Below are 20875 nucleotides of genomic sequence, written 5' to 3'. Positions count from 1 at the left end.
CTTTTGCACTTGATTCACTGATACAAAAGTTCAAATAAGTCAAATACTTAACTCTTATGCATACTTATAAACAGAACTACATTTAAGCTAAACATTTCTAGTCTAAGGCCCTCTTACACGCTATTTTTAAATAATTTACAATTCAAACCAAGGGAGTTGATGCTAAATAGGGGTTTGCTGTTTTTATTTAAAATATTTGAATACTTTCACAAAAAAATACAATTTATTTTAAAAAAAAAAAAAACAACACTATGTAAATTAGGGACAGTACTGCACAAAAAGTGGAAAACATAAGGGGAAGTTGGATGTCAATCAAGTCTTCTTCTTGCCATCTCTGATTTCGTAGCATTTGGATTTTTTTTCCATTTTGCGAATTAAATTAATTTTTTCCGTGAGAGAAAGTGTTTTCCTTTTCACGGCCATTGTTTTCTTGTGATATGTACAGTAATAGGTCCACACCTGTGGAGTAACGGTCAGTGCATCTGGCCGCGAAAACAGGTGGCCCGGGTTCGAATCCCGGTTGGGGCAAATTACCTGGTTGAGTTTTTTTCCGGGGTTTTCCCTCAACTCAATACAAGCAAATGCTGGATAACTTTCGGTGCTGGACCCCGGACTCATTTCACCAGCATTATCACCTTCATTTCATTCAGACGCTAAATAACCTAGTTGTTGATACAGCATCGTAAAATAACCCCCCGAAAAAAATACAGTAATAGTGAAAAATTCCATCTCTTCACAGTGCGGTACCTAGGTAGACGCACTCACACCACACACCTCAGCAAGCACAACAAAGACAAGAAGCGATTGTCATGGTTGGCTGCTACATCAGTATCCGACTTATGTTTCCTGACGGGGAAAGGAACTTCATATTGAATTATTGATATGATGGTAACAAGGAAGGGCTTTCCTATTCATGTGTAAAAACCTCTCCATGTGTATTTGCAGGACTGCAAAGCTATTTTGTTTTTTACAAACTTTCAACATGTCTTTTCACTAATTTATCACCCATTGCATGTTGAAGATACTACTCTTCTTCAGAATGACCTCAATAGAATAAACGATTGGGCAATAGCCAACAAAATGAAAATAAATTCTCTGAAGAACAAAGCCATCAGCTTTACAAGGAAAAGAAATCAAATAATCGCATCGTATACGTTAGGGGGTGAAACCATTCTGGAAGTTAACAAATGTAAATACCTCGGAATAACATTTAGCAGCGATCTCGGCTGGGGGGAACACGTTACAGACACAGTGGGAAAAGCATGGAGAGCGTTACACTTTGTGATGAGGGTACTAAGAAAAGGCTCTGATAAATCCAAAGAGATTGCATATAAATCACTAGTTCGTCCAGTAATGGAATATGGTGCTGCATGTTGGGATCCTTACAGATTAGAACATGTTAAGACACTGGAAAAGATTCAAAAACGGGCTCTCAAGTGTTGTTGGAAAAATTTACCATTAAAATGGGACACACTCACGGACAGGAGAACGCGAATTCGATTATGCGCACTGTTCAAAACATACAGAGGTGAGCCTGCCTGGAGAGAAATAAAAAATAGGTTGCAGCCGCCAAATTACTTTTCAAGGAACGACCACTCATATAAATTGAGGGAAAGAAGACAGAGGACGGACACTGGAAAGTTTTCTTTTCTCAATCGTACTATCAGGGACTGGAATGCTTTACCTGCAGACTTACTAAAGGCTTTACCAACAACCAAAAATGTATTTAAAAATAGGCTTAAGGACTTTACTAATAGACGGTAATTATACACACTATTTAAAGGGTGTAAATGATATTTTGTTATTGAAGTGTTGTATAAGTGAAGAATTATGTTGTGTCAGTGAAGTGTGTTGTGTCAGTGAAGTGTGTTGTGTAAGTGAAGTGTGTTTCTGTCAGTGAAGCTTTATAGTTTATAGTGGCAGTGTAAAGTATTTGAACAGTGAAATGTTTTTGTAGTATTAGTGAAATCAGGATAGAATCAGTGAAATGTGTCGTAGTTCCAGTGCAGTGAGTGAGTTGACAGCGAAATGAGTGTAGTGTTGAAAGGTAATTGTGCAGGTATGAACATATCATACTCGTGGGTTTTAGTTCGAACTTAGGTTTAAGATACAAATTAGATTTACTTTAAATGTTATTTTAAGTGATCGTGCTTCATTTAATTTAGGATGTTCCCTGTTATTATTAATATTATTATTATTATTATTATTATTAATTATTGTTAGTATTAATTATTAGTATTATTATTAATTGTATTTTTAATTAATAAGTTTATTATTGTCATTATTAAGTGTAATTAGTTACCACTGCCACCGGGTATATACCCATTGCAGTGTGAATAAATACATAGGTACATACATACATACATACATACATACATACATACATAATGTTACAAGAGTGTCATGGCACAGTCACCTGCGGATCTTCACCAAAAGGACGCGGTTCGTTGTCAGGCAAATCCTGTGACTTGCTACAGCCATCATTGAATGTGATTTGTTCTCGCAAAGGGTGGGAATTAGCAGATGAATAGGAATTCAGCTACGTATAGACGTGATGAAGGAGGGGGAATCCTGTGATGGTGAGGCAGCAGCATTGCCAAGTTATTGAGTCTTCAAAACAATTTGTATTTTACACGTTGAATCTAAGTGGATTTATTTTTGCATTAGTCGAGATTAAAAAAAAATCATCTGAAAACAATTTTTAACGTAAAATGCGGGTTTCACAGCAAAGAGAATAACGTTAAATTGAATATAAAAATGCATTAATCATAATCATATTCATTATATGTAATGAATTACGTAAAACATTGTTACTTTGTTATTCTAAGAAATATTTTGTCAATTAACTGTTTACGTATAATTTATTTAGCATTATTTCAGTCTATATTTATATATGGTATTATAGGTTGGGGTGGAACTTATAAATCCAACCTTTAACCGTTAATTTTACTGCAGAAAAAAGCATTAAAAGTTTGTTTTAAAAAGCAGAAAGATTACCCAACTGAATTGTTGTTTAAACATTTCAAAGTTTTCAACATTAAACAAATGTATTATTTTATTTTATTAAAATATTTTCATAGAAATTTTAATAACTTTGAAAGGTATATACATAAATATAGAATTAAAAATATGAATTCTCTGCATTTGTCTGAACCAAAATGTAAAACCAATGCAGCTTTTTATCATAGCATGAGTCAAGGTCCCAGATTATTGAACAAATTTCATTCCAATAATGTTTCAACCACGAATCCTCTTCAAATTAATAAAAAATAAAAAAAAAATTGTATTGGATTTATAGCTTGGGTTTAAACATATTAAACACTATTTACTCTGTATTCACTCTCAATTTTAATTTTATTTTTGTCTGTATTGGAATCCCCTCCTGAGCACGAGTCTTACTCATTCAGGAGTGGGCTAGTTTATCTTTCATTGCATTTAATAACTTGTATTCATTTCAAACTTACTAGCAATAAAAATAAATAAAATAAAATAAATAAATAAGTAATAATTATTGGGACCATTAAATTTCATTGTTAAATGCAGAAAAATGTTAAATGGAGATTGCCTAAAATTGGGGTTCTACTGTAGTAGTTATGCTCAGATCTTAAGAAATGTTCTTAAGAAATTTTCTTATATTATGTAACTGAAACGAATGTTCCTATTAAAAAGTAATCAAAGACACTTAAGCTCATGTGCTCTTATGCATTTGCCCCCTTACCCTTGTCTGACTTGGTAGCCTTGGTCCTAGTGTAGATAACGTGGATATATTATTAATCGCATTAATGGTTTATAATCAGAGCGAGGAAGTTAGTACCGGAACTATTAAGTTGTGTGAGCTTTGATTATATCTCTACTAAACGAACAGTAGTAATGCAGCTGTAAGCATCAACAAACCAACACAACGAACATGTACATTCGGGTAGTAACAAAACTTGTCTTTGTGCCAATGGTTCATGGCCAAAAAACAAGAAATACAGTAAGCAAGTAATATAAAAACACTTGTCCATGTGCATCAATGTCGGTTAGTGTAACCATCAGTTAAAATTGTCACCTAACCCCTGATTAAGCATTTTTACGGTGGATCAACCTCGGTTATAATTTAAATAGGAGGTTAACCACAGTATGGCCATATTCGAGCGGTTAAAGGAGATAACCAGAGATTAGTAGAGCAAGTAAAGGAAAATGGAGGCCAGAGCCACAGGTGATTATTTCGAAGATGATTATTATTGTACAATACTTGAATTATTTGGATAGAGCGTGAGGGTGAAGGTTCTTTAGTGGAAAGAGAGAATTCTTACGAGGAATTAGGTGACAGAAAATTTCAGGAGGAATTTCGTTTATCAAAATCTACAAATGGATCACTTGAAATAACACAAAAACAATCATATTTCTCCTATGGATCGGCTGCTTATATTATGATTCTATGTAACTGTTATTTTTCTGTATTTTAAGAGGGAATACTCGAGTATCTCTTTCTCTTTGTCACTGGCTGAACAAAGAAAGGTTATGGATTGATATTAAGATAATGCAATTCCCTGGTGTAAATGGGGTCTAAGATCGTACACACATTCCTACTAATCTTCTGCATCATTCTCCTTTATGGATATTCCATCTTTTTTATATATAATATATTTAAATGTAGTAATTAAATCTATCGATACTTCAACTTCGCATTGGGATATATTCATTTTTGCATTCAATTTTCCATTTTGTACGATTTTAACCTAACAGTATTGAAAAACAAAGAAATGGAACTCAAATATAACAGCGCCCAAAGGCAAACAAATGCAATGCGAAAATGCAGGGCACGTTCATTTCGATGTAGAACATAGTGAGCGCAGTCGTTTTTAGACTTTCACTATTATCTTTGCAGCGGTATGGATGCTTTCCTTTAGTCATTTTGTAGAAACAGTGTACCATCATAGACTTTACTCTGGTTAAATGAGATGTCAGCTAGCCATGTTTTAGTAATCGGTGATTATGAATGGTGCACAGAAATTACATTTTAACCACAGTTACTGTTTAATCGTCATTTCGTAATCTATGATTACTGCGTTTTTAACCGATGTTGATGCACTTCGCCATAATTGTCGATTAGAAACTCCATAATTTTCAGTCTAAAATAATTTACGTATAAAAATAAGAATACGTCTGATTGAGATTCTGGCTGATATGTATATCTATTATCAGGCAGTACATCTCACTTAACAATATGTGTCAGAGGAAGAACAATTTGTTTGCATGCATCTGAAGTCTGATTAGTGGAATATATAGTTAATCGGCGATGTATGCATTGGAGGGGGAAAAGAACTGGCCACCCTACCCCATTATCTCCTGGCCTAGTTGTCTCCTGAGTGATGTCTTATTGATGTTACTTATGAGGTTCAAACCTGTCTTCGGACAGTTGACTAAAACATCACAATAAGAACTCAAATACATAGTAATATGTCTGTAGACTTGTTACAGTAATCATTAATGTACGTTTTCAGTTTATCAAAAGAAATACTCCCATGTTCAGAAAAACTATTTGTATGTAAATGTTCCTTCTGTCACAAGACATGGCTGGAGCAAATCTGAAATATGATACAGTATTTCTTACTGGACTCACAATAACATTGTGAATCTAATAGTGCATCTCGTATGTGGCACATCATATTATTAGAACCCATAATTCTCTTCAAGAATACTTCTTATATTTGCTTTAATGACTATTGGGACTTCTGTGGTTTGGTAAATATACTTCAACAGTATTATTCTTCCTCCACATATCTCACAGTTTCAGCTATTTGCACATTTCTTGTTTGCAGCAAAGTGATTGTTATAGGAATCTCAATTGTTTGAAGGGACATTGCAACACACCAAAATTATACATATAGGGTAATTCAGACCACTCGTAACAGTAATTTATTTCGGAAACTAGTGCATTAAAATTTTCGAGACAAAAATTTTTATGACTAAAGCACATGTGAACTTTCACTTCAGTATGATTTTATCATTCAGCCTTAACAGGAAGTAGGGTCAGTGGCGTATTACTTTAAAATTTCAAATGGGAGTCGTGGTCAAATATGGTACCATTTGATAGAGCTCTTCAAAACGAACAACTTTCATAGGAAACGTTTTTATTAATTCCTACTCTTTCAATGAGAAAACGTACGAAAAGACAATGGGTGATCCAGACCAACCGTAAGTAATTTATTTCGGAAACTAGTGCATTAAAATTTTCGAGACAAAAATATTTCTAACTAAAGCACATGTGAACTTGAATCTTTGGATTTCTATCTTTGGGGACGGTTAAAAAACATCGTCTATCAAGATCGTCCCACAACAAGAGATGACATGAAACAGGAATCCGAGAGACCTGCCAGTCACTTGACCACACCGAAGTGTTTGGAGTCACTGACAGTGTTAGAAGAAGAGTACGGGTGTGTGCTGCTCAGAACGGCAGACAGTTTGAAAATTTCAAAAAAATTAATGGCATTGTCCAGTCTTTCAGTAATATCTTTCAACATTAATTGTTTTCTTTACATTTTTCGTATTGTAACATTTCTCAGTATTGATGGCATTGTCTGTTAAGACTGATCGATAAAATCATGCTCAAGTGAAAGTTCACATGTGCTTTAGTAATAAATATCTTTGTCTCGAAAATTATAATGTACTAGTTTCCGAAATAAATGACTGTTGCGGGTGGTTTGAATCACTCTGTATATCGAAAAATAATTATGTATACTTGACTCAGGTTTTGAAGAAGATAGTTTGTCTTCATTGATATATTTCTCATGTAGAGAGAAGTATTCCAAGTGTTTTTTCATAGCACAATATTCCTGAATTACTATTCGTTTTATGGATTAAATTTTCACATTACATAATTTACAAATACTGGTAGTTTTTCTCCATTGATTACCAGCATATTCTTGAAGTATTGAATTCAGCTTCTTGTGATTGAAGGATTTAACTTACGTCACATTGAAAACCACTCATTAAATTCCAAAACTCCACTGCGAACTTTAGTACGTAAGTATTGTGCATATTATTGTAATGTATTGACAAAAGTCATCCACCCATAGTTGTGGATGTACTATGAATTGTTTATATGAAGAGAGTATAGTATCCTAGTGCAATAGATCTATATGCCTGTTGCATTCAACTGGAAAATAATGTTTTGGTACAAACTTCATAAGGCTGCTTATAACAGTGAAATGGTATGTTTCTGGACACAGGTTCCTCATGACAAATTGTTCCTTCTGACCCTTTCTTATCACTAGAAGTTTGTAACATAGTCATACGAACACTCTGTATAAGAATTACATTTGTCATGCAGATAAAATGTGTAGACTCCTGTATGTAGATTAACCTTATACATAATGACAGTGTTAAGAAACAAACTCTCATACCATAACCGTGTCTCTGAAAGAACAGAATATAGGTAGAATTTATAGACCGTTTCTTGCATATTATGGAGACAGGCGTCTTGTAGGTCTGGGAGGTTCCAAAGTACAGAGACTGTGAAACTGGAGATGTCTATGGTGATCGAATGAGACAAAAGAAAAGCAGAAAATCCTAGCATTGGTGCCGAGGGTTTGAAGATGTCTGTAAGATCCTGAAAACTTGTGGAAGGAACACAACTGTGTCATTTAAAGACCAAGAGGTTGATGTACAAATTACAGTTAATCGTCACCCCAAATTGAATCTGATCTAGTCTATTTAAGGATTTGGAAAAGAAACCTTCATCAAAATAGATGACTGGGCAGTACTTATTTTACTCAAATTGCCTGTTATATATGTATCATGACATTTGTAAGGAATATGAACATTCAGTCAACACATTTAGTGAAAAGCTATCTGGAAATTTTACTAAATTGAATGAAATTACATAATTTAACATTATTATTAAAGTTAATCCTTTCACACAGTCCATATTTTTAAAGATACTGTAGCTTTTTATCTCACTCTTTCTGAGTGCATGTGGACCATTCATAGAGCTTTCTTTCCTCATGAATTACGGTACATACATCAAAGGATAATATTCCTATCAGATATTTCTGAGAGAAATTTTTTCAACTTTCACAGGTTACAGTATTTCAATTATTTGTTACAATAGTAAATTCATATAGTTATAAGTTGTACAAAGTAAAAATAAAATAATAATAATGTTCTTAATTAAATTGAGTATGTTTAATAGATTTGGAGATTTTGTGTAGAAAAAAAAGGGGGAAGAAAGCAGAAAATGGAAAATGCCTTAATATTTGTTAAATAGTGGACAGTGACTTCTTCCTTAGAGATGAAATTGTTTGATAAACCAAATAGGTGTGATGCGGCTATATGATTTAATTATGTTATTAATTCAGATTGTTTTACTCAGTGATAATGTTGCACCTTGAGATAATCGTCCATCATTTAACAAGATTCCTTAGGATGAAATTGTTTGATAAACCAAGTAGGTGTGGCGCGACTTTATGATTTAATTATGTTATTAATTCAGGTGATTTGACACAGTGGTAATGTTGCACCTTGAGATTCTCTTCCATCATTTGACAAGATCGAATAAAGGTTTCCTTTAGACTATTTCTCTTGCTGTGAACATGTATGAAAGTATCAGTTTTGAGATTCAATCTCCCCTTTTAACAAGATCGAATAAAGGTTTCCTTTAGATTATTTCTGTTGCTGTGAACATGTATAAAAGTATCAGTTTTGAGATTCAATCTCACCTTTTAACAAGATCAAATAAAGGTTTCCTTTAGACTATTTCTGTTGCTGTGAACATGTATAAAAGTATCAGTTTTGAGATTCAATCTCTCCTTTTAACTTATCATTATACAAAGTATGAAGGAAGTATTGTGATACCGCAAAAAGTCGAGATAAACGTTTTTCGAAAATAAACGTTTTCACCATCTTTTATACTGAGAAAATTGTCTGTTTATTCATTTGTGCTCAGTCTGTTTTCTAAACTGCTGCAAAAATTTTGTTCCTACGTATTCTGCAAGTCAATTTATCTAAAATAAACATGAATAAATGTTACTTAAAAATAATATTACTTTATTTGAAGCCCTCGTACATGCATCGATTGAACAGTGGTGATTTTTGTACAAAATTGGCTGTAATTATCTTTTATGGCATAAAAGTAGTACCATATGAAATATGTAGACTGTTTGGTTCAAAGTAATAGTTATATGCTACAAAATTAATGCAGCAGCTACATTGCAGTTAGTAGACAAGATTATTCAATTCTGTAGATTTTTCAGGCAGCATAAAAAGAAATGCGACATTTCAAAATGGCACATTACTTTGTCACTGTATGTTGTAGATTCTTAGAATAAGAATTAGTAGAAATAGAAAACTGCAGCAGTGGAAACATAGTTTCCTTTGCAAATGTAAATCGAAAGAATGTGATCGTGGATAATTTGACAAATCTTTATTTAAGACATTGGTTAAAATAAATTTCTGCACAGTAGTATGCACAATGAGAAATTAAGTATCATTCAATACAGCCCATTTATCTTCATGCAAGGAAGAGGTAATCTACATATTAGTGTATTAAGAACTGGCTGTCAGATTAGTGAATTGGAATAGCCAGATATTTAAATTCTAATTGGATTTCCTTCATCTGGAATGGAGACGAAGAAAATCTAAATTTAATCTTTAAAACTTGAATAGTATCTAATATGTGTTTGAGGTAGTTTCAGCAATGTATGTGAACTTAATAAAATGCAAATTTATTGAAAACTGTATGGAAGATGATATCGACGAAAAATAACTAAAATTTATCAGATTTTTCACTTCAACGATGAAAGAGTAAGTTTATTTACAAAAAAGAAATAGCTGATTGTATTTCTTACATTCCTCTTAGCACGAGTGGATGCAGTGCTGATAACCTTAGGGGCTCATCGTTTCGACAACTCAGGTTTGGGCAGGCTACATCTCTGCAAGCCTAACCCATGTAGATAACACTTAGCAATAAACAAAAATGTTCGACAGCCAGAAAGAAATGGTCAGTAGTATTTTTCTTTTCTTGGGTAATGAATTAATACCAAATGCTCGTCTTAATTTATTGTGTCTCTGAAGAATGGTTATGTACTTACCTGAATTTTGTCAAGAGTTAACTTTTTATGGCACATTTTGTTAATTATTTATGAAGTAGTAGTATATAAGATGTAAATGCCATCAGGAACATCCTGTTAAAACAAGTATTTTTACAACTGTGTTGGAGAATATGAAACATCAGAAAAAAAAAAATTTGGTAGTATTTTGCTTGCAGCGTCAAACCCTGGACTCCTCAAATATCAAAAGAAGTTATTGTTATGGCTGAGTATTGATTGTAAATCTCTTAAGGATATAAAATGTTTTAGTTACAATTTTCCACAGGATTAGAGTTGAAGAGTGTAATGATCATTGAGTTGAAATTCTGTTAAGGTGAAGTAAAATTTGCAGCAAGCAAAAGTTATGCTGGAATAGATTTTTTTCAGGGTATTTCTGTCATCATTCTCCAATCACCACCACTGTCATGATCTTTGCTGCTATGTAAATGTGGTGCACTCTGATCATTGTCTACAATAGAATATTGATGTGTAGCATCGACGCTCTACCCTGACAAATAATGCTGAGTCAGTGTTTATCAGATCAAATGCTTAAATTTTCTTTATTCTGGTAATTGTAATGATTATGATAACAGTGATGATCGTGGGTAAGAAATTGTGAAAAGCTCTTTTAAAATAATAATAAATTGTTAATTCTTTGAATTAATTGTCATATTATTAATGTAAGGACTATACTACTGACCTTTTATTGGCTGTTGAGTATACTTTAATATCTAAACTATTAAAATTAAACTGTGGACTTGAAATCCATGTTATTGTGCCTATGTTTGCTTTTCAATGGCAACAGTTCCACAATTGATTGCTATTAATACAATAATGGTGTTAGTTATCAGTAAGAGAGCACAAAATGCATATTTTTTTGTTTGTATTACCAACGCAATGCAAAATACTAAATAATTTTATATATTAACAAAGCAATTGCTTTCCAGCACTATTTCATCTAAAATATATTTCATTGTCCAGTTGGACAATATGGATACCAGTGTAATGTGATATTTACCCTACATTTTTGTCTGCAATTACGATTGTAGATAGAGTAGTTATATTCATTCCCATTACCTGTACAGTTGGAAACATTCTCCATGTGCTTTTAGGCACACAATGACACATTATCTTGTCTACAAATACACATGACAGTTCCAAAGGAGGGATTTTCCTGATGAATGTTGTTATGGTTTCCTTTAGTTGAACCAGAGAGTTGAGATTGTCTTTGCAAACATTATCTTCTATCGCTCCCTCATTTAATTTAATTTAGTGTTCTGCCCAAAGGCACGTCTTTCACTGCAAATCTTTTATCCACTCTTCCCTACCTTTGTCACCATATTTCTTGCAAAGCAACAATGTCTAGTTTAAATTTCATTATCTCATTTCCAATTTCAATCATTTTTCCTGGTCTTAGCATCGTGCCCACATTCCATGATGAACACTATTAAGAAATGATAAAAAAAAAAAGGATACTAGTAATAGAAGTATTTGAATATACAAATGTTAGGTATGAAATTGTTTATAAAGAATTCCAACTTTGAAAAGACAATAATATTACACTCAGAATAAACAAAGAAATTAATGAAATCACTTAATGTTTATATTAAAACCACAGTCTAGTATATACAGTCACGAAGCTCAATACTTACAAAATATGCAAACATAGACAGTTGAAATACGCATCCATAGATAGTTGCTAACCACCAGGATCGCTACTATCGCCTCATCACAGACCCTTTCTCCAGTAGACGATAAAATGTATTGTACTTTCGATATCGTATTCTTTTAAAAAATTAACACTTTCCTTCCACTATTGAAATATGAAATACATAAGGTTTATATATTATTTTCATAAAGTATATATTATATTTTATAAACTCGCCTTCCTGGATCTTTCGGAAGAGGGATAACTCTGATCTCTTTTTTCTTACAATATTTATAGTACCACAAACGTCTTCTTGTCCCATATTATTATTCGAATTATTGTATTGTAGCCATTTACAGTTATTACAACCGATAATGAACATTTCACAGTTTACACAACTTTTCACAACAAAGTGAAATACGGCACAGTCAATGCCTTTTCGATCTAAACCAGGCCGTAATGTTTGTTCAGGTTTTCTATTTCAGTGTATGGAGCTCAGTGAAATATTATATTATAACTTTATTGTGTATCATTGCTAAGTTTTATTTAGTGTAATGTACTTCTTATTGCGTATATTTGCAGAAATAATTACGAAACTGTGTTATTTTAATGTGAAGAGAATTTTACGTATTAACCAAGAGGAGTAGAATATTCTACTCCTCTTGGTGTTAACATAATCTATTTGCATCAACATAGTTTAGAATGGAAGCTATTTTGAGGTTCAATAAAAACAAAGTTATATTGTGATTGTAATTTAGCACATCTACCTTCCTTAATTGTAGACAGAAAATTTACCATACCACTCCTATGAAATTAGTTACAATTGTCTTACTTCGTCTCTTAGGTAGTAGATAAATACCGTAATTCAGTACTCAATTGTAGTATTAAAATACAGACAAATAGAATTTGACAGTGTCATACATGACATTATGTTTAGTTATAATGTATAATTGCGAATATAGGAATATAAGTTAAATATAGTAAACATAATCTGTAATTTCCATATGACATAACATACATATGTAGTGGCAGGGCATTGGAGACCACTAAAATTAGACAGAAATGGGCAACTGGTACAGTAAACATAACCTATAATTTCAACATATGTAAATATTCGTGCGGTGCAACTGAAAATTATTGAATCGTGCGTAAATGAATGTACAAGAATTTCGCAATATTTAATCGAAATGAAGGCAGGTATTACACATGCGAACAACGTAATTTTCACACCAAAAATAATATTACACCTTAACTCGCAAGGAATTATGTCTGAAGTGTCTCCTAATCATTGTTTTAAATTTTATTAATGCAATTACACTACATTTTAGAGAAATATATGTTACTCTTTATGCATTCCAATTAATTTATATGGTTGAAACGCCGCCCTTTGTGATCGGGTTAAGTGAGTCACTTGGTCTGCCTTAAGGCCTGTATTAGATCACGATGGCAGTGACACAGTCTATTGTTCCTAGTACTCACAGCGCTCCAAGCGGCTAGCAACTATCGCGAGAAATGCAAAAAATCACCCCAAGCTTCGTGACTGTATATAGTAGACTGTGTTAAAACTATATTTTTCGTTAGTTACGAATTTTTAGATTAAAGAAGATATATGCATATCGCTGGCTAAATGTTAGAAGGGTGTAGGCTATGTAGTAATATTTCTGATATAGACATAGAACCTTGTAATATTGAGCCAGTAATATGTGTAACTTCATTTGTAAAAAAAAAAAAAAAATGATTTAAATAAAATTCTCTGAAATGCAGTCCATAGGGTTTCCCCTTCCTCTCCCTCTCTCTCTCCTCCCCTCCTGTATTCTCTTCTCTTCGTTTTATTTATTGTTTCTTTCATCATCATCATCATCGGCAAGTTAATCTTTGTAGACTGATTCCTCCTCAAGGAAACACTCTTCCATTTCAAATCTCTTATTTATTTTTAATTTTCTAGGTCGGTCTGGAGAAAATTTCTTTGGATATATATCTGGATCCATTCTCTCCACATGTTAATGCCATGTTGTTCTCGATTACGGTGTAATGCCTGCCAATAGATTCAAGGTTTGTGCATTCAAGTCAGACAGAGGACAATATATTTTTAAGGGAATTAAAATCCTTGGTATAACTTCCTTTGGAACGATAGTAAAACTGGAAAACCAATGTCATAATTGTATGGCATATTACTCTTCAACTCCAGGCAAAATTTAATGGTCATTTCTCTCCCATATCAAAATTTCAAAGCGGCACAAAGAACATGTATAAGTGGCTAAATGCACGTCAGTTTATCCTGCCATACACTTCTATCTCTCACATTATCCATGCTATCGTAATTATTGATATCACTTTTGTTTTGTGAATATTTTTAAATTAGCCCTAATATAATCTAGTAGTTTAATAAATACTTCTCCCTTTTTACTATATTTTATGCAATTCTAGTATAGCCAATACAAAAACAAATCTGTAAAATTAATTACAGTAAAGAATAAATGATTGATAAAATGACAAACTTACTAGTGTTAATTATATAAGCACGTGTGGCTTACAGCTGTTTCGGTGTATACTGTACACCATTATCAGAGCCTATTAGATCCTGGCGTCATCTAGATATCGCTGCCTGTTGTAGGGATGTGTTTGCTTGTTGACAAGTGGAGTTAAATAGTGAGTGTGTTCTGAAATTGATCTGTGTATTGAGAATTTGATTAGGGTGTGTTTTAGTGTGTCTGTATATTTCGTATTGTTCTATTGTGTTGAGTTTTTGGTTTTTGAGTTGTATGTGTAGGATTTCCATGTCTGTATTTATGTTATTGTATGTATGGTTAGCATTAGTTATGTGTTCGGCATATGTAGATGTATTGTGTCCTCTGGTTATTGCTTTAATGTGTTCTTTGTAGCGTGTTTGGAATGATCTCCCTGTCGGTCCAATGTAGAACTTGTCACAACTATTACATGTGAGTTTGTATACGCCTGTGTGGTTGTATTTATTTGTTTGTTTGTGTGTTTGTTGAAGTGTCTTTGTAGTGTGTTTTCTGTTCTGTATGCTATGTTGTATTTCTGCTTTCTGAATGAAGATGCGATCTTGTGTGTGCTTTTGTTTTCGTATGTTAGTGTGATGTATTTCTTGTGTTTGTGTTTGTTAAGTTTTTGATTTGTCTTCCTTATGATGTTGTCTATTATGTTTGGATTGTAACGGTTTTCTTGTGCTATGTATTCGATTGTGTTCACTTCTTCATTGTAGTGTTGTTGGCTCATGGGTATGTTGAGTAATCTGTGTACCATTGTCCTGAATGCAGCATGTTTGTGTTGTATGGGGTGATTAGATGTGTTGTGTATGTGTGTGGTGGTGGTGGTTGGTTTTCTGTATATTTTGAAAGTGTGTTTGTTGTCACCTTTTGTTATGGTGATGTCTAGGAAATTGTTGTTGTTGTTTTCTAATGCCAGGCGTTTGACAATAAAGTCATTTGATCTCTTGCACTCCAATATTTTTCAAAGATATTATCATGGTCAGCCACTGAAGCACAGATTTTGAGGTGTTCCGAATCCATTTCTTGATTTGAGTTGCACAATTGGCAGTTAGGGGACTGATATATTCCAATTCTATGCAGGTGTTTGGCCAAACAATCATGGCCTGTTGCCAATCTAAATGCAGCTACAGACGATTTTTGTGGTAAATCGGGAATTAACTGTGGATTATGGTGCAGAGAGTTCCATTTTTTCCCTTGAGATTGTGTTATCAAATTTTGTTTGCTGAAGTCTAAGTATGTAGATTTAATAAATCTTTTCACAGAGTAATACATATGTAGTAATAGGTCTGTAAGTAGCAGTGCTGCCCTTCTTTGCTAAAGCATCCGCATTCTCGTTTCCCAGGATTCCACGGTGGGATGGTATCCATTGGAATACAATTCTTTTATTGAGTGATATTAATTGAGAGAGCATTTTAGTTATTTCTGCTGTTTGAGATGAAGGTGTGTGTTTAGAGACTATTGATAGAATAGCTGCTTTGGAGTCTGACAATATAACTGCATTCTTAAATTTATTGATGTGGCATAGAAGATTCCTGAGACTTTCACTTATTGCAATGATTTCTCCATCAAAACCTGTTGTTCCATATCCAAGAGATCTATAAAGTGAGAAGAGACAGCACGTAGCACCTTAACCAGCACCTTGTTCTCTGTCTAGGAAATTTATGGAGTTGTTGTTTTCAAGTTCCAGTGTGTGCTGAAGTATACACCGAAACAGCTGTAAGCCACACGTGCTTATATAATTAACACTAGTAAGTTTGCCATTTTATCAATCATTTGTATTTAAGTGTTGAAAGTAGTGTATGCAAGATTCAAGATGGAGTAAAGAATAGGTAAGACATAAGTTAAAACGATCTTATATGAGGTTGTAGTGCTTCTGATTGGCACAATTTCGAGCCAGAATATTATTAACTTAATATTGTTTTTACAATATGTGAATTGCTGCAAAAGGGTATGTGTCGGATACAGGGGGGGGGGGGGGGGAAGCCATTAATCCTTCCCATTGAAGGATTTAAGGAACCAACCTGGACAAATACCCAATGTCCCATTCCTACCTTCCCGTGGTGCAGCTGTTAGTAAGCATAATTTTACAAACTGAACTAAAGGGAGGGGCTACTCATCAATTAGCACTGGTCAGCTTGATGAGTTAATGACTGAATTTGGTATAATTTTCCTCTATTCAGTATCTAATTCCCTCTTTACCCTTTCCTATCCAGTCCTCTGACTGACTGAACTCTTACTTTCTTCGACCCCGACAGCATTAGAGCATTCGAGGCCTAGGGGTTCATTTCACTTTCCTTCCTACCCTTCTGTTCCTAGTGCTAACCTGCTATGGCACTAAAATCGTCCTTCAGTGGCTTAAGAAGGGAAAGCTGGTGATCAACAAGATCTCCAAGCTAGGTCCAGTGGACCCGTCGACCAACAGCAGGTTTGGTCCTCCAGACATTCTGGGGGTTGTGTGTGAATGAAGTAGCCACCAAAACGTTAAAACATGGTGTTCACTTAAATCGGCTACAACTTGCCATTTTCACTCCAATATGAAATGAGTACCATTAAGGTACAATTCTCCGGAAGTAAAATAGTCACCTAGTTGGATCTCCAAGCGGGGACTACTTTAATGGTACAGAATCAACTAATCTTTGAAAAATATTGGAGTGCAAGAGGTCAAATGACTTTATTGTCAAACGCCTGGCATTACAAAACAACAAACAACAACAATATGTGAATAAAAATTTGCTTTTTGTGACATTTTCTGAGCTGTACAGGTAGATGGATGTGCCATGGAAGTACTTGAAGTCATGTGCTAGATAGAAATTTACTCACGTGTGAAATTTGAAATAAGGAACAGTTGTGTGTGTTTATGACGTACTTGCTGAAGACTTCTATCACACATACGTAGGTATGTGTAATTTATGGTTGTGGTGCTGATTGGGACTTGTTTGTTTTTGGCTGCACCAAATTTTATTCCATTTTTTTTTAATGAATTGAGGTACTTATTAATTGTCATTTTTATAAATTTAATTAAATGGGGCGTCATTGGATGAACTATAGAATTAAAGGGAACTGTTGCCAGATTTGAAAAAAGTAACAAGGTCACAGTTGTTGTCTTTCTCGTCCATCATTGTTTATAATTACTACTTTTATTTTCAGGTGAATTTATTTTTCGTGTATCATGAGTAGTTGATGATGCATGATATGTCCTGAGTTTGTTTTGTTTGGCCTTTATATAACAGCTGTGAATTTGTTTGCTTACATGTTAAATTTTCTTATTATATTTAACATTTTCACATTTTTAGACATATTTTTAAAGTACTTTTATTTAATTTTGTTACTGTGAAGTTTTGTGTTGAACAGAAACTTGCAGTGCTTGCATTTTATTGATATTGTAAAAATATAAAGCAGTTATAGTTCAGTTTTAGATATTTGAACGTACAGTACGAGGCGTGTTCTTAAAGTAAGTTCCAAAAAGGTGTAGTATGTAAATGGGAAGATATTTACAAATCATTTTTGTTGCATTGTATTACTCACACTTCAATTACTTCTCAACATAATCTCCACCATTATTGAGGCATTTATCGAGTCGTGGCACAAGTCTTTCTATCCCCTCATTGTAGAATTGCAATGCGAACCACTCCCGCACTGCTGTTTTCACTTCATCGTTGCCATCAAAACGTTGACAACAGAAGAACTTCTTGAGGTGCAGGAAGAGATGAAAGCCACTCAGAGCCAAATCCGGGCTGTAGGGGGGATGGTCAATTTGTTCCCAGCCAAATTTCGAGATGAGATTTTGGGTGTCACGAGCTGTGTGTGGCCAAACGTTGTCATGAAGCAACACAACTCCGTCGGTCAGCATCCCACGTCTCTTGTTCTGAATTGCACGACAGAGCTTCTTCAAGGTCTGACAGTAGGTTTCTCTATTAATGGTTTCATCCTGAGGCAAGAATTTGATGAGTAGAACTCCTTTTCTGTCCCAAAAAATAGTGCACATGATCTTGCGTGTTGACATGGTTTGTTTGAATTTCTTTTTCCTTGGCGATGCAGTGTACCTCCATTCCATGGACTGCTGCTTCGATTCAGGTGTCATGTGAGACACCCAAGTCTCGTCACCTGTCACGATATGGTCAAGAAACTCATTGCCTTCCTCACCGTAAAGTGTGAGAAAGCTCAATGCACTGGAAGCTCGTTTGGTTTTGTGTTCCTCGGTGAGCATCTTGGATACCCATCGTGAGCACAATTTTCGATATCGTAATCAATCTGTCACAATTTTGTAGAGAACACTCCGCGACATTTGTGGAAAATTCAAGGAAAGCGAAATTGTGAACCTCCTGTCCTCATGAATTTTTTCATCGACAGCACGCACCAAATCATCATTGATCAAAGATGGCCGACCGGTACGCTGCTTGTCATGCACAGAGACGCGGCCCTCGTTGAACTTCCTGACCATTCCATCACTAATGGCATCATCACCATACACCTCACAAAGTTGACTATGAATGTCAGCTGGTTTGATGTTTCTCGCATTCAAGAAATTGATAACAGACCGCATCTCACAGTCGGGGTGCTCGATCACTTTAAACATTTCAACTGATCACAACTAACCACACACACACACAGACTGAAGCTCTGAAACTGCATGCACAGCTTGCCTGAGGACTGAAGAAGAAAACACGCATGTGCAAAATAATGATTGCAGCGATGCGACGGCTATAATTGAAAACGGAACTTACTTTAAGAACACGCCTCGTACATGTACAGAGTGAGTCAAGCTAAGTTACTAGCATTCTTACTGAGCCACGACTTCCCGTTTGGCAGGCATTGTGTTGGGTTTACTGGCATTTTGTTTGCTTTAAGTCTGGCAAAGGATACAGTGCATGGGTTTGCCTTATCAGCTTTTGCACTAAGGTGGCACTTTACATTGTCAATTAGTTGTCTGGACTGTATTGAGATGAGAAATACAATTTTTTAACCATGATTAAGGTACAGTCACACGTCGCTACTTTTGCTGCGCAACTTTTGTACTGCAGCTGCAAAAGTTGCGTGTCGTGTTCACACGTAAGCCAAAAGTAGCGTGCTGCACGCTACTTTTCGTGCTGCACAACCCGAGTGCAGCAAAAGTTGCAACTGGAGGTTGCAAGTCTGTTCACACACAAGGCGCTACTTTTGCAGCCGCAGTCATGCTGCAGGTTTACATTTTGTGGTTATGTTCGCATTATTAACAAATTCATGTGAAAACTTACTTATCTATTATTTGCTTTTCTGCCCTAACTAGTATTCAGAAATTGGCATTATTTTTACTATAAAGCTTTTAAAAACGCCTATATACTTAAATGATAACCAACAGCATATTCACGTAATCAATGTTGGCAACCCTCCTGTTTGAAACTACGCTACAGAAAATTAAAAAAATTAATTATATCGTCAGCAAATATGCTCAGACTGTGTTGTGCATTTAATAACTGTTACAAATAATTTATTTTCATCACATCTAACATTAAAATACATCCAAACAATAAAAGTATCATTGGCACATTTGAGTGGCAACACTGGTCGCAACCGCAGCAGAAGTTTCAACAAAATCGATATCAAAAATACTGCAGCTGCAACCCTGAGAACCCTGTTCACACGTCGCTACTTTTAAGCTGCGCGCAGCATGAAAAAGTAGCGAGCAGCAGGTTCGGCAGCCGCTACTTTCCAGGTTGCACCATTGTTCATACGTCACAGTACGAGAGTTGCGCAGTTTTTTGTACTGCATCGCTGCAAAAGTAGCGACGTGTGACCGTACCTTTAGATACACAATACAGTAACTCATTTTTCTAGTTGAAACATATCTACTGAAGAAGTCATACAATTTGTGTTTATGCAAATTTTGGTGTTTTTGAGGCTACATAATCATCGAAACAGTGCTGTGTTTAAATGATTTAATAATTGTCGAGAAACAGGTTCTGCCCTTGAGAAGAAGAAACTTTGTCTGAAACATACTCTAAAAAAAAACGAACACTTGAAGTTATGCCTGTGAGGAAAATGCGTTGTAGTATTGTGCATCTAGCCGTGATTAAAAATACACATTTCTCAATACAGTTGAGGCAGCTACCTGAGGTTAACAGGATAAAGTGCCAGTAGAATTGTGTTGCCTGTATCGTGCAACAGCTAATAAGTGATGAAGCAAACCCAACTCATTTTCTGCCACATGGCAATTTCATGGTGTAGTAAGAATGCCAGTAACTTAGGTTTGATTCTCTCTGTAAATATGGCTAATACTTCTGCATTATGTAACTTGATGAGGATCTATTCGCAAAGTAAAAGCTTTGAAGAGCTTGCTATAAGATGGTAATATCTTGATATCTATATTTGTAATAGTTTCCTTCAACCAGAATTACATTCAAAGATTTTAAGTTCTGCAAATAAAATGTTTACATCTGTTTTATTTTTATTTTACAAACTTAAAAGACAGCAAGAATATGGCATTCTAAATGTCTTATTAATTCACAAGTAATTAATACAAGCAGAATTCGATCAGGAGTTGATGTTGCTCATAGTGTGTACCCTTGAACATGTCAGGCCATTCTTCTCTACACTTGAAATGCTATAAAATTATTAACATAATTGCAAACATTATGATAAAATGGACTTACGTATACAATTCA

At 34.5% G+C, this 20875-nt stretch overlaps 1 protein-coding gene across 4 annotated transcripts in view; it reads left to right on the top strand.

Moving 5' to 3' along the window:
- The window catches only part of LOC138691088 (uncharacterized), a 106764-nt gene that overhangs the window by 24610 nt on the left and 61279 nt on the right, over window positions 1-20875 (top strand). For 2 of the 4 annotated variants that reach the window (XM_069812794.1, XM_069812792.1), the window contains exon 5: window positions 9845-9898. The exons of the other annotated variants lie outside the window; for them this stretch is intronic. In XM_069812794.1, coding sequence (XP_069668895.1) covers window positions 9845-9898 — 54 coding nt within the window. The remainder of the gene's footprint in view (window positions 1-9844; window positions 9899-20875) is intronic. 4 annotated transcript variants of the gene reach the window in all.

This window comes from Periplaneta americana, chromosome 16 (assembly GCF_040183065.1).
Source record: "Periplaneta americana isolate PAMFEO1 chromosome 16, P.americana_PAMFEO1_priV1, whole genome shotgun sequence".
Classification (NCBI taxonomy): domain Eukaryota; kingdom Metazoa; phylum Arthropoda; class Insecta; order Blattodea; family Blattidae; genus Periplaneta; species Periplaneta americana.
Note: the sequence above shows the minus strand (reverse complement) of the source record. Positions and strands in the feature narration are given on the sequence as shown.